Source organism: Notothenia rossii (assembly GCF_949606895.1).
Source record: "Notothenia rossii genome assembly, chromosome: 8".
NCBI lineage: Eukaryota > Metazoa > Chordata > Actinopteri > Perciformes > Nototheniidae > Notothenia > Notothenia rossii.
Window position 1 is genome coordinate 81,606,943 of NC_136906.1, and position 12,953 is coordinate 81,619,895.

General features: G+C 40.2%; 1 protein-coding gene across 9 annotated transcripts in view; it reads left to right on the top strand.

Annotated features, from left to right (window-relative positions):
* The window catches only part of bub1 (BUB1 mitotic checkpoint serine/threonine kinase), a 34,296-nt gene that overhangs the window by 725 nt on the left and 20,618 nt on the right, over positions 1-12,953 (top strand). For 8 of the 9 annotated variants that reach the window (XM_079646375.1, XM_079646367.1, XM_079646369.1 and 5 more), the window contains exons 2-10: positions 134-193; positions 1,206-1,338; positions 1,755-1,951; positions 3,460-3,500; positions 4,538-4,617; positions 6,448-6,491; positions 9,257-9,441; positions 9,695-9,780; positions 11,913-12,232. In XM_079646375.1, coding sequence (XP_079502501.1) covers positions 134-193; positions 1,206-1,338; positions 1,755-1,951; positions 3,460-3,500; positions 4,538-4,617; positions 6,448-6,491; positions 9,257-9,441; positions 9,695-9,780; positions 11,913-12,232 — 1,146 coding nt within the window. The remainder of the gene's footprint in view (positions 1-133; positions 194-1,205; positions 1,339-1,754; positions 1,952-3,459; positions 3,501-4,537; positions 4,618-6,447; positions 6,492-9,256; positions 9,442-9,694; positions 9,781-11,912; positions 12,233-12,953) is intronic. The other variant, XM_079646368.1, reaches the window with a different exon arrangement.

Consider the following 12,953-nt stretch of genomic DNA (forward strand, 5'->3'; position numbering starts at 1 on the left):
TGAGTACTTCTACTTTTACTCAAGTACAAGATCTGAGTACTTCTACTTTTACTCAAGTAAAACCTCCCTGTTTTAAAGTGAATCTCTGTTTGTGTCGCTGTCTCTTCTTAATGTCCCCTCTTCCCTGGTTTAGGTTGTTTGAGAAAAGCATGAGTTCGTATACAGGAGACGACCCTCTGGATCATTGGGGCTCGTGAGTAATCTGAAATTAGCATTAGCTAATGCTTTTACATTTCAATCAGAATATAAGATACAAATATCTGTCTATCTTCCCTCTCTGTGTACTTCTCTCTATAGTGATATATTCTCTGTGTCCTTCTCTCTATAGTGATATCTCCTCTGTGTCCTTCTCTCTATAGTGATATCTCCTCTGTGTCCTTCTCTCTATAGTGATATCTCCTCTGTGTCCTTCTCTCTATAGTGATATATCCTCTGTGTCCTTCTCTCTATAGTGATATCTCCTCTGTGTCCTTCTCTCTATAGTGATATCTCCTCTGTGTCCTTCTCTCTATAGTGATATGTCCTCTGTGTCCTTCTCTCTATAGTGATATCTCCTCTGTGTCCTTCTCTCTATAGTGATATCTCCTCTGTGTCCTTCTCTCTATAGTGATATCTCCTCTGTGTCCTTCTCTCTATAGTGATATCTCCTCTGTGTACTTCTCTCTATAGTGATATCTCCTCTGTGTCCTTCTCTCTATAGTGATATCTCCTCTGTGTCCTTCTCTCTATAGTGATATCTCCTCTGTGTCCTTCTCTCTATAGTGATATCTCCTCTGTGTCCTTCTCTCTATAGTGATATCTCCTCTGTGTCCTTCTCTCTATAGTGATATATTCTCTGTGTCCTTCTCTCTATAGTGATATCTCCTCTGTGTACTTCTCTCTATAGTGATATCTCCTCTGTGTCCTTCTCTCTATAGTGATATCTCCTCTGTGTCCTTCTCTCTATAGTGATATCTCCTCTGTGTCCTTCTCTCTATAGTGATATCTCCTCTGTGTCCTTCTCTCTATAGTGATATCTCCTCTGTGTCCTTCTCTCTATAGTGATATCTCCTCTGTGTCCTTCTCTCTATAGTGATATCTCCTCTGTGTCCTTCTCTCTATAGTGATATCTCCTCTGTGTCCTTCTCTCTATAGTGATATCTCCTCTGTGTCCTTCTCTCTATAGTGATATCTCCTCTTTATATTGATGTGTTGTCTGTGTTCAGGCTCGTGGTGTACATGGAGTCCCAGGATGCAGTCCATGAACTGTCTCAGGCTCTGGACCGTCTGGTGCAGGAATTTCTGAACGTGGAGAAATACGCAAATGACTTCCGATATGTCAACTACTGCATCAGATGTGTGAGTCTCTCTGGAATATCATCTACTATTTTGATAATCGTTAAAGTTCAGGCAAGAGATATGAAAGAAAAACATTTGTCAGACGTCTCAAAGATCAACATTTCCTGTTTTTCCCATTTTCTCGTTAATCTGAAAATCAAGCGAAAGATAATCAACAAAAAAACAATGAGTAACTTCCACAGTTTGCTATTCAGGCTTACATGGCCACGTATAGAAAAGCACATATTTGGATAATTCATCTACCGTTTAAAGTTCGTTTTCCTGTCAAACTGTCAAATAAAATGCTGTTTCCTGACTTTTTAAAACACCTCACACTCTGAGAAACAGTCGCAGCTCCATTATACATCTGTAATACTTCTACATGTTGTTACCCGTACTCAAACTAGCGTTTCCTTCACTGTCCCTCTGTGTTTCAGGCGAGCTTTTACCCGGATCCGGCGGCCGTGTACAATCACGTTTTCAGTAAAGGAGTCGGCACGAGGACGGCGGCGTTTTACGTTTCCTGGGCGAAACAGTTTGAGGAGAACGGGAAGATCGAACAGGCCGAGGCTGTTTTCCAGAAAGCTTTAGAGAACCAAGCTCAGCCCGCAGAAACCGTGCTCAACGAACACAGGTACACAGAGAGATGGTACAAGTACACACATCCTTCACTCAAGTAGAAGTACAGATACTCATGTTTAAAAATACTCTGGTGAAAGTAGAAGCACTGACTAAACTTCTTTACTCAAGTCAAAGTAAAGAACTTTGAAATGTACTTCAGTAAAAAGTACCCATAACTAGCAGCTGTTTTAAAGAGTACCTGACCTCCCTTTATATTAATAGAACAATAATGTCATTGTTAGCTAATGAATGTTTCCATGGTGACCAACGGCAACATGACAACGTTTCCATTGGTCCCTCTTCTTTAGAGAAGACCAGGAAATGATGGATACACGGATCGTGTTCAAATCAATAGGCACGCAATGACTCTAAATAATAATGATCACGCCACCAAACACACATTCAGACTAAAGGAACCAGCCTGTTTGGAAAATGAGAGAAGTAGAAAGTACAGGTATTTGTGTTCAACATGTAAGAAGTAGAAAGTACAGGTATTTGAGTTCAACATGTAAGAAGTAGAAAGTACAGGTATTTGTGTTCAACATGTAAGAAGTAGAAAGTACAGGTATTTGTGTTCAACATGTAAGAAGTAGAAAGTACAGGTATTTGAGTTCAACATGTAAGAAGTAGAAAGTACAGGTATTTGAGTTCAACATGTAAGAAGTAGAAAGTACAGGTATTTGTGTTCAACATGTAAGAAGTAGAAAGTACAGGTATTTGTGTTCAACATGTAAGAAGTAGAAAGTACAGGTATTTGAGTTCAACATGTAAGAAGTAGAAAGTACAGGTATTTGAGTTCAACATGTAAGAAGTAGAAAGTACAGGTATTTGAGTTCAACATGTAAGAAGTAGAAAGTACAGGTATTTGTGTTCAACATGTAAGAAGTAGAAAGTACAGGTATTTGAGTTCAACATGTAAGAAGTAGAAAGTACAGGTATTTGAGTTCAACATGTAAGAAGTAGAAAGTACAGGTATTTGAGTTCAACATGTAAGAAGTAGAAAGTACAGGTATTTGTGTTCAACATGTAAGAAGTAGAAAGTACAGGTATTTGTGTTCAACATGTAAGAAGTAGAAAGTACAGGTATTTGAGTTCAACATGTAAGAAGTAGAAAGTACAGGTATTTGAGTTCAACATGTAAGAAGTAGAAAGTACAGGTATTTGTGTTCAACATGTAAGAAGTAGAAAGTAAAAAGTCATCAGAAAAATAAGTAGTTGAGTAAAGTACTGATACCAGAAAAATGTACTTAAAAAAGTACAGTAACAAAGTATTTGTACTAAACTACTTCCCACCTCTGCAGGAAACACAGAAATACGTACCTGGGGAATAATAAATAATAACTGTTATTCTTGACTTACTTAATATTTTTTTTTATATACATTTATTTTCGTATTCTGTATTGTGGGAAACGGTATTTCGATCTCTCTGTACACACAAACTGAAAGATTGACAATAAAGTTGCCTTTTGATTTTGCAATTGATCCATAAAAATATTAATTAAAATGTGATCTGATCTGCAGGCAGTTTCAAATCAGAAACCAAATCCAGGCTCCAGTATCAGGTGAGAGGAGTGCTTTACTTTCCTTAAAGGTCCCCTATTATTCTGTTTTCATCAATATATCACAGCTCTCAGATATATCCAGAGCCTGTCTCTGATTGGCTGAAACACCAAACAGATCATTGCAGCATTACCCATAATGCCCTCTGTTTCAGCCCTGTTTCAAAAGTGCTGATTCTCTGTCTGTTACTTTAGATGAAAATAAGTAGCCCCTCCCCACGCCCCTCAGAGAGACATTTGGTTACAAAGAACACAATGGGCGCTTTCACACCAAGTCCTTTGCCGTACTTAGTTCATGAGAACTCTTTAGTTCTCATGAACTAAGTACAGATCGCGTTCACACCGGAATAAGTCCCTGAGGGAAGATTAGGCAAATGAAGCCGCTGACGTCCCTTCTTCTTCTTCTGCTTTGGGTTTACTGGCATGCCGCAAACAACTTCACGGCGTATACTGCCACCCCAAGTCTCCGGAGTTGGGGAAGGCTTCAGTAGAAGCTGCTGGGACTCCCAGCAGCTTCTACTGAAGCCTTCCGAGTAAATCGCCAGAACGCCGACACCTCCTCATCTCCACCGCTCCCATGTTTTCTTTTGTGTTGCCATAAGTTAGTCTTTCTGCGTTTGTGCGCTGGGCTAATGCTAATAATGCTAATGCGAGGATAATAAAATGGTGGATTCCCCAAACTTTTCAGAGTTTTACGGGGCGCGGTTTGCAATCCACCCAGACAATCAGAAATGGGAACCTTTTTCTCGCATGAAAGTCCCTGCTCTCTAGCAGGGACTGAAAGGGGGGGAAAAGGTTCTCATGAACTAAGTTCTAGTTCGCGCCAAAGGTGCTCTAGGAGATTCAGGTGATAAGGGGGGGTGGTTACCTTGGTTGCTGATTGGCTAATGGTTACACAAGACAAAACATCGTTATGACAGAGTTGATGTAGAAAAAGACATGGAGAAGTGGATTTTGCATAATAGGAGACCTTTAATTATTTACAGTGGATTTATCATATCCGCCTTTAACTGTTTTAATTCCATGTTTTTGTTGTAAAGCAGCAAGTCGTACACCATTGCAAAACTCCAACCTGACAAACCAGATGTCCTCTCAACGAGAACCCGCTGCTCAGTACAAGGTGTGTGACTTTCAATATTATCCTTAACAATTTAACACACTTTATTACACTCGATTCCGATTGGTCGATTGGTTCATTTCAGAGCTCTATATGACAGTAGTGCAGTATTTTCTTATTGGAAGCAATCCGATCATTTTCAAGTCCAGAAAATGATTTGAATCAACATTGGGAGTGGAGTCTTTAGTTTGGTTTGTATGTGGCCGCGTGATAAGAGGGATAACTTGCAGCGAGGCGTCGTTACTTTTTTTGCAACTCATATATATCAATATTCCAATTACTGTCTATAGACTATTCTGCACTGTTTCAATTATATTCTATTTAATTTAATTTACCTGAATTATTAATATTTTTTATTGTGTTCTGTTAGAGGAGCCTACACCTAAGAATGTCATTGATATATCTACACTGAAGCACTGATGTACCAATGACAATAAAAGCCTTGAATCCTTGACATTTTACTGGAAAAAGATCCTGACACGTACAGGACCCAAACATGGACATAACAATAACATGTAGGAGATGACATTCCCATCTCAGACAACAACAGAAGAAAATCACTTCAACATTTCACAAACAAAAATGGCAACCAAAAACACAACATGGCAAGCATATCTATTGTTCCTTTAATCCCACTCTTCGTTAGAGCTGATTATTTCCCATTTCATGGCGTTTTGAGCCACCACTAATCTACTCTTCAAAACACCTTAAATTTAAGATTACTCCTTGATTGACTTTTAAAAATATGTATTTTAGCCAGAAGAATAGTTTTGTTTATTAACTGTGTGCGGTCTTCATCTAAAAGCCCTAATAAAATATTAAAGGGTGTACATTTAAATTCAATATTTGCCGCCAAATATTTTGCAAAACCTTACGATTTGTGTGGAAACATTTTTATTATTAAGATTTTTTTTTATTGGAACCTCTTTTCCTTTCTTGATCCTCCTTAGCAACGGTCATTGCAGTCCTTAGCAACGGTCATTACAGTCCTTAGCAACGGTCGTTACAGTCCTTATCAACGGTCGTTACAGTCCTCAGCAACGGTCGTTACTAGGGATGTAACGATACCAAAAACTCACGGTACGATATTTATCGCGATATTGAAAAATAAAGAAAAACATTTGGATTTTTATTATTAAGATTTTTTTTTATTGGAACCTCTTTTCCTTTCTCAATCCTCCTTAGCAACAGTCATTGCAGTCCTTAGCAACGGTCATTACAGTCCTTAGCAACAGTCATTACAGTCCTTAGCAACGGTCATTAAAGTCCTTATCAACGGTCATTACAGTGTCATTACAGTCCTTAGCGACGGTCATTACAGTCCTTTGCAACGGTCATTACAGTCCTTTGCAACGGTCATTACAGTCCTTAGCAACGGTCATTACAGTCCTTAGCAACGGTCATTACAGTCCTTATTAACGGTCATTACAGTCCTTTGCAACGGTCATTACAGTCCTTAGCAACGGTCATTACAGTCCTTAGCAACGGTCATTACAGTCCTTAGCAACGGTCATTACAGTGTCATTACAGTCCTTAGAAATGGTCATTACAGTCCGCAACGGTTATTACAGTCCTTAGCAACGGTTATTACAGTCCTTAGCAACGGTCATTACAGTCCTTATCAACGGTCATTACAGTCCTTGACAGCAGTCTATTCTACTGGATTAACAACGTGTCACATGTTCTGAATCGACCAGAACTTTATTTAGCGTCCGTATTGTTTATAGTTGAATGTGGGCCTCTGATTAAGAGTTTTTATTCTTAAGTGGGCCCTGAGTTCAAAAAGGTGGGGAACCACTGCTCTAATGGTAATGATCTGATTCTGTGTTGCAGGCGTCTGCTGAGTGTCCACCAAGTGGGATTGTAACCTCCATTACGTGAGTAACGCTCTGTTTTTACATCTGTTTTCTGTCCCGTGTGTTTTTGTGTTTTTGATGCAGAGACTAAAGCACCATGAACGTGTTAACTCTCTGAGGTCAAAGCTCTTTTTTCATATGTTTGGCTCGCCTGGGCTTTTTTTGTAAAGATGCTATTATGCTATGAACCCTGTGCTGCACAGTCAAGTAATATACATGTTTGTTTGCATAACAAGCTAAGCTATTAGCATATGTATGTTACAGGGATGCCACATGGAAATAGTTATGAGACAATAAGTACAAAATAAATCTAATAATCTCCATCTAACTCCTAAAACATCTCGGTCTACTTCCGTAATGGATAAATGTTCATAAAAGACGTCCATTGTTTGTTTATACGCTACGTGAAAGAAAATAAAAAACGTATTTTTTCTAGAATAGATTACTAAGCGCCTGAAAATGGCAGAAACAAGCGGCACCATGTGTGACGAAGGTGTGGCGCTGGGCGTTATCGTGCAGTTCAAAGTGAACATTCAGATCGCTCCGTTGTGGAGATATTCCCGCGAGAGTGCGGAAAACTCGACCTCAGAGGGTGAAGTGAAAAACATCTGTGTTCCTAAAAACCGCCAACAAAGATGAGACGTTTTGTGATTTGACGAATGAATGATGGCAAGATGTTTTTTAGAAGATAAAGGCAATACAAACATATATAATACTGTAGGAGCCGTATAACGGGTTGATTATACAAGTTATTCATGGTTTATTATCTGAATGTTTATAATGTGTTTCCGCTGCAACTCTAAATCCAGGCTGAAGGCTTTTCACATCTCGCACTGTAACTTGTCTTCATGTGTTACTCGTGTCGCACTGTAACTTGTATTCATGTGTTACTCGTGTCACACTGTAACTTGTCTTCATGTGTTACTCGTGTCGCACTGTAACTTGTCTTCATGTGTTACTCGTGTCGCACTGTAACTTGTCTTCATGTGTTACTCGTGTCGCACTGTAACTTGTCTTCATGTGTTACTCGTGTCGCACTGTAACTTGTCTTCATGTGTTACTCGTGTCGCACTGTAACTTGTATTCATGTGTTACTCGTGTCGCGCTGTAACTTGTCTTCATGTGTTGCTCGTGTCGCACTGTAACTTGTATTCATGTGTTACTCGTGTCGCACTGTAACTTGTATTCATGTGTTACTCGTGTCGCACTGTAACTTGTCTTCATGTGTTACTCGTGTCGCACTGTAACTTGTAGTCATGTGTTACTCGTGTCGCACTGTAACTTGTCTTCATGTGTTACTCGTGTCGCACTGTAACTTGTCTTCATGTGTTACTCGTGTCGCACTGTAACTTGTCTTCATGTGTTACTCGTGTCGCACTGTAACTTGTCTTCATGTGTTACTCGTGTCGCACTGTAACTTGTCTTCATATGTTACTCGTGTCGCACTGTAACGTGTCTTGATGTGTTACTCGTGTCGCACTGTAACTTGTCTTCATGTGTTACTCGTGTCGCACTGTAACTTGTCTTCATGTGTTACTCGTGTCGCACTGTAACTTGTCTTCATGTGTTACTCGTGTCGCACTGTAACTTGTCTTGATGTGTTACTCGTGTCGCACTGTAACTTGTCTTCATGTGTTACTCGTGTCGCACTGTAACTTGTCTTCATGTGTTACTCGTGTCGCACTGTAACTTGTCTTCATGTGTTACTCGTGTCGCACTGTAACTTGTCTTCATGTGTTACTCGTGTCGCACTGTAACTTGTCTTGATGTGTTACTCGTGTCGCACTGTAACTTGTCTTCATGTGTTACTCGTGTCGCACTGTAACTTGTCTTGATGTGTTACTCGTGTCGCACTGTAACTTGTCTTCATGTGTTACTCGTGTCGCACTGTAACTTGTCTTCATGTGATACTCGTGTCACACTGTAACTTGTCTTCATGTGATACTCGTGTCGCACTGTAACTTGTCTTCATGTGTTACTCGTGTCGCACTGTAACTTGTCTTCATGTGTTACTCGTGTCGCACTGTAACTTGTCTTCATGTGTTACTCGTGTCGCACTGTAACTTGTCTTCATGTGTTACTCGTGTCGCACTGTAACTTGTCTTCATGTGTTACTCGTGTCGCACTGTAACTTGTCTTCATGTGTTACTCGTGTCGCACTGTAACTTGTATTCATGTGTTACTCGTGTCGCACTGTAACTTGTCTTCATGTGTTACTCGTGTCGCACTGTAACTTGTCTTCATGTGTTACTCGTGTCGCACTGTAACTTGTCTTCATGTGTTACTCGTGTCGCACTGTAACTTGTCTTCATGTGTTACTCGTGTCGCACTGTAACTTGTATTCATGTGTTACTCGTGTCGCACTGTAACTTGTCTTCATGTGTTACTCGTGTCGCACTGTAACTTGTCTTCATGTGTTACTCGTGTCGCACTGTAACTTGTCTTCATGTGTTACTCGTGTCGCACTGTAACTTGTCTTCATGTGTTACTCGTGTCGCACTGTAACTTGTCTTCATGTGTTACTCGTGTCGCACTGTAACTTGTCTTCATGTGTTACTCGTGTCGCACTGTAACTTGTCTTCATGTGTTACTCGTGTCGCACTGTAACTTGTCTTCATGTGTTACTCGTGTCGCACTGTAACTTGTCTTCATGTGTTACTCGTGTTTTAATATCTTTTGAATGTGTGTTATGCTCTTAATGTCTTTTGTAAAGCACGTTGTGTTGAAAGGTGCTGAATGAGTCAACCTGCCTTCACAATAACGTGTGTACGTGTCGTCCTCTGCAGAGTTTCTCGCTCCGAGAACTCGGGGACGCTCCCCTCCTCTCAGAGATCGGGCGTTCAGACGGTTTCTCAGTATAATACGGAGGATCTGATTTGTGAAGGATCTGAACTTTGCTTCGAGGAGGTCCGAGCCAGGAAGTACTTTGAGAAGATCCGAGCGAAACAAGCCGAGATGGAGCGAGAGAGGGGTGAGGAACTGATCATACGTCAAGCTGCAGACACTGAAGTGAACAGATACATATTAGATGTTGCTCTGTGGCTCTTCTGGGGGTTCCCTCTCCTGTGGTGTGTTAAAGCTTTCTCTGCATGTGAATGGTCTGCAAAGGCTAAAATCCCAAAGTCCAGAGGGAGTCTCTTCTCTCTAGTCGATATGTTTCTATTTTATATGCAGCAGTATCTGCTAGGTTCATTCTGTTCTAGCCTTTCCCTTTTGTTCTCTAGATGAGGAGGAGATGAGGAAGAAGAAGGAAGAGGAAGACCAGCTGCAGAACTTTGGAGGATTGAGCGTCCAGCCGGCAGAGCACAGGGTGAGCCTTACATCTGTTCCTACTGGACTGAAGTACAGTTGGAGGTACTTGTACTTTACTTGAGTATTTCCACTTTATGCTGCTCCACTGCAGTTCAGAGGCACATGGTGAACTTTTCAGATCACGCACATAACCTGCGTACCAGTTATGTGCACCCCTGTACTACAGCAAAAGTATTCTCCGTCAGGACTTCCTGCAACAACACCACGCCGTTATCTTGATTCTGATTGGCCAGAAGACATTATCAAAGATGTTCTATTGAGAAGATGATCACTACGTGACAAAAGTTTTCAAAACCGTTTCTAGTCTTCGGTATTTCCAGACAAGTGGCTACTGAAATCAATCTTACTAACTGCTGTCTGTGTGATTTACTCCGCGAGTTGGCGGACTTTATTTTGTTACTTGTTTTTCATGGTGGGGCTAAGGTGGGGCTAAGGTGGGGCTAAGCCATTTCTTGGTATGGCTGTAGCCTACCCCAGCCATACCCCAGCGCTGTCACTGGTGGGATGTATGGGGCGGGCCATTCTGCACATGCGTTAAATGCGTTAAATATTTTAACGCAATTAATTCAAAAAATTAATTACCGCCGTTAAAGCGATAATTTTGACAGCATTACTTTAATACCTTCAGTTACTTCACAGATGTGGATGAATGATGTGAAATCTAATCAAGTGTTAAATCAGACTTTAGTTCCACCTGGAGTAAATCCACCAGCTACCCTGCAGTATACAAAGTCATTCAAACTAGCTGCACCTTTAGCAGCTTTGAGAACACTTTCATGATCAATCATTATAAAACATATCATATCTATTATTCTGAAATGGACCAATCTGCACAATGACTACTTTTACTGTCTTTCACTATATTTTGATGAGAATACTTTTCTACTTTCACTTGAGGAACATTTTGAATGCTGTTCTTTTACTGTTACCGAGTATTCCTACACTCTGGTACTTCTACTTTTACTCAAGTACAAGATCTGAGTACTTCTACTTTTACTCAAGTACAAGATCTGAGTACTTCTACTTTTACTCAAGTACAAGATCTGAGTACTTCTACTTTTACTCAAGTACAAGATCTGAGTACTTCTACTTTTACTCAAGTACAAGATCTGAGTACTTCTACTTTTACTCAAGTACAAGATCTGAGTACTTCTACTTTTACTCAAGAACAAGATCTGAGTACTTCTACTTTTACTCAAGTACAAGATCTGAGTACTTCTACTTTTACTCAAGTACAAGATCTGAGTACTTCTACTTTCACTCAAGTACAAGATCTGAGTACTTCTACTTTTACTCAAGTACAAGATCTGAGTACTTCTACTTTTACTCAAGTACAAGATCTGAGTACTTCTACTTTCACTCAAGTACAAGATCTGAGTACTTCTACTTTTACTCAAGTACAAGATCTGAGTACTTCTACTTTTACTCAAGTACAAGATCTGAGTACTTCTACTTTTACTCAAGTACAAGATCTGAGTACTTCTACTTTTACTCAAGTACAAGATCTGAGTACTTCTTCTTTTACTCAAGAACAAGATCTGAGTACTTCTACTTTAACTCAAGTACAAGATCTGAGTACTTCTACTTTTACTCAAGTACAAGATCTGAGTACTTCTACTTTTACTCAAGTACAAGATCTGAGTACTTCTACTTTTACTCAAGTACAAGATCTGAGTACTTCTACTTTTACTCAAGAACAAGATCTGAGTACTTCTACTTTTACTCAAGTACAAGATCTGAGTACTTCTACTTTTACTCAAGTACAAGATCTGAGTACTTCTACTTTCACTCAAGTACAAGATCTGAGTACTTCTACTTTTACTCAAGTACAAGATCTGAGTACTTCTACTTTTACTCAAGTACAAGATCTGAGTACTTCTACTTTCACTCAAGTACAAGATCTGAGTACTTCTACTTTTACTCAAGTACAAGATCTGAGTACTTCTACTTTTACTCAAGTACAAGATCTGAGTACTTCTACTTTTACTCAAGTACAAGATCTGAGTACTTCTACTTTTACTCAAGTACAAGATCTGAGTACTTCTTCTTTTACTCAAGAACAAGATCTGAGTACTTCTACTTTTACTACATGTTGATGCTGATGTGTTTCATTTTCCCTCTCTTCTGCAGCGCTCTGTTGTGGAATCAGACCCCGGTTTGTTCCCTAATATTTCCCAGCATGCATCAGTGCGTCCTCGTCTGAGCAGCAGACGCTCTCTGAGTCTGAGACTTCACACCGAGCCCACCTTCATCCAGGAAGCCTACTCCTCTTCCACAGAGGATTCCCAGCATGAACCTGTCCTCGCTGACAGGAGCGTGTATTTACCACAATCCACAAACTCTGAGCAGAAGATGAACGTGTCGCTGCACGGACCAGCATGCACCTCCACGGAAGTTTTCATGCAGGAGGATCCAGAGAACCATCAGGAGAAGAACCACGACACACAGCAGTGAGTAACTCCTGATGTTCTGCATTAAACTGCCCTCTGTCTGAAAGCAGAGCCCATCATTCCTAACACAAATCGACTCTACTGTGACATGACTCCATGCTTTAAAGAGTCCTCTCCTGCTGATGTTCAGGTGTATATCAGTATGTAGTGTCTCTACTTTAAAGAGTCCTCTCCTGCTGATGTTCAGGTGTATATCAGTATGTAGTGTCTCTACTTTAAAGAGTCCTCTCCTGCTGATGTTCAGGTGTATATCAGTATGTAGTGTCTCTACTTTAAAGAGTCCTCTCCTGCTGATGTTCAGGTGTATATCAGTATGTAGTGTCTCTACTTTAAAGAGTCCTCTCCTGCTGATGTTCAGGTGTATATCAGTATGTAGTGTATCTACTTTAAAGAGTCCTCTCCTGCTGATGTTCAGGTGTATATCAGTATGTAGTGTCTCTACTTTAAAGAGTCCTCTCCTGCTGATGTTCAGGTGTATATCAGTATGTAGTGTCTCTACTTTAAAGAGTCCTCTCCTGCTGATGTTCAGGTGTATATCAGTGTGTAGTGTCTCTACTTTAAAGAGTCCTCTCCTGCTGATGTTCAGGTGTATATCAGTATGTAGTGTCTCTACTTTAAAGAGTCCTCTCCTGCTGATGTTCAGGTGTATATCAGTATGTAGTGTCTCTACTTTAAAGAGTCCTCTCCTGCTGATGTTCAGGTGTATATCAGTATGTAGTGT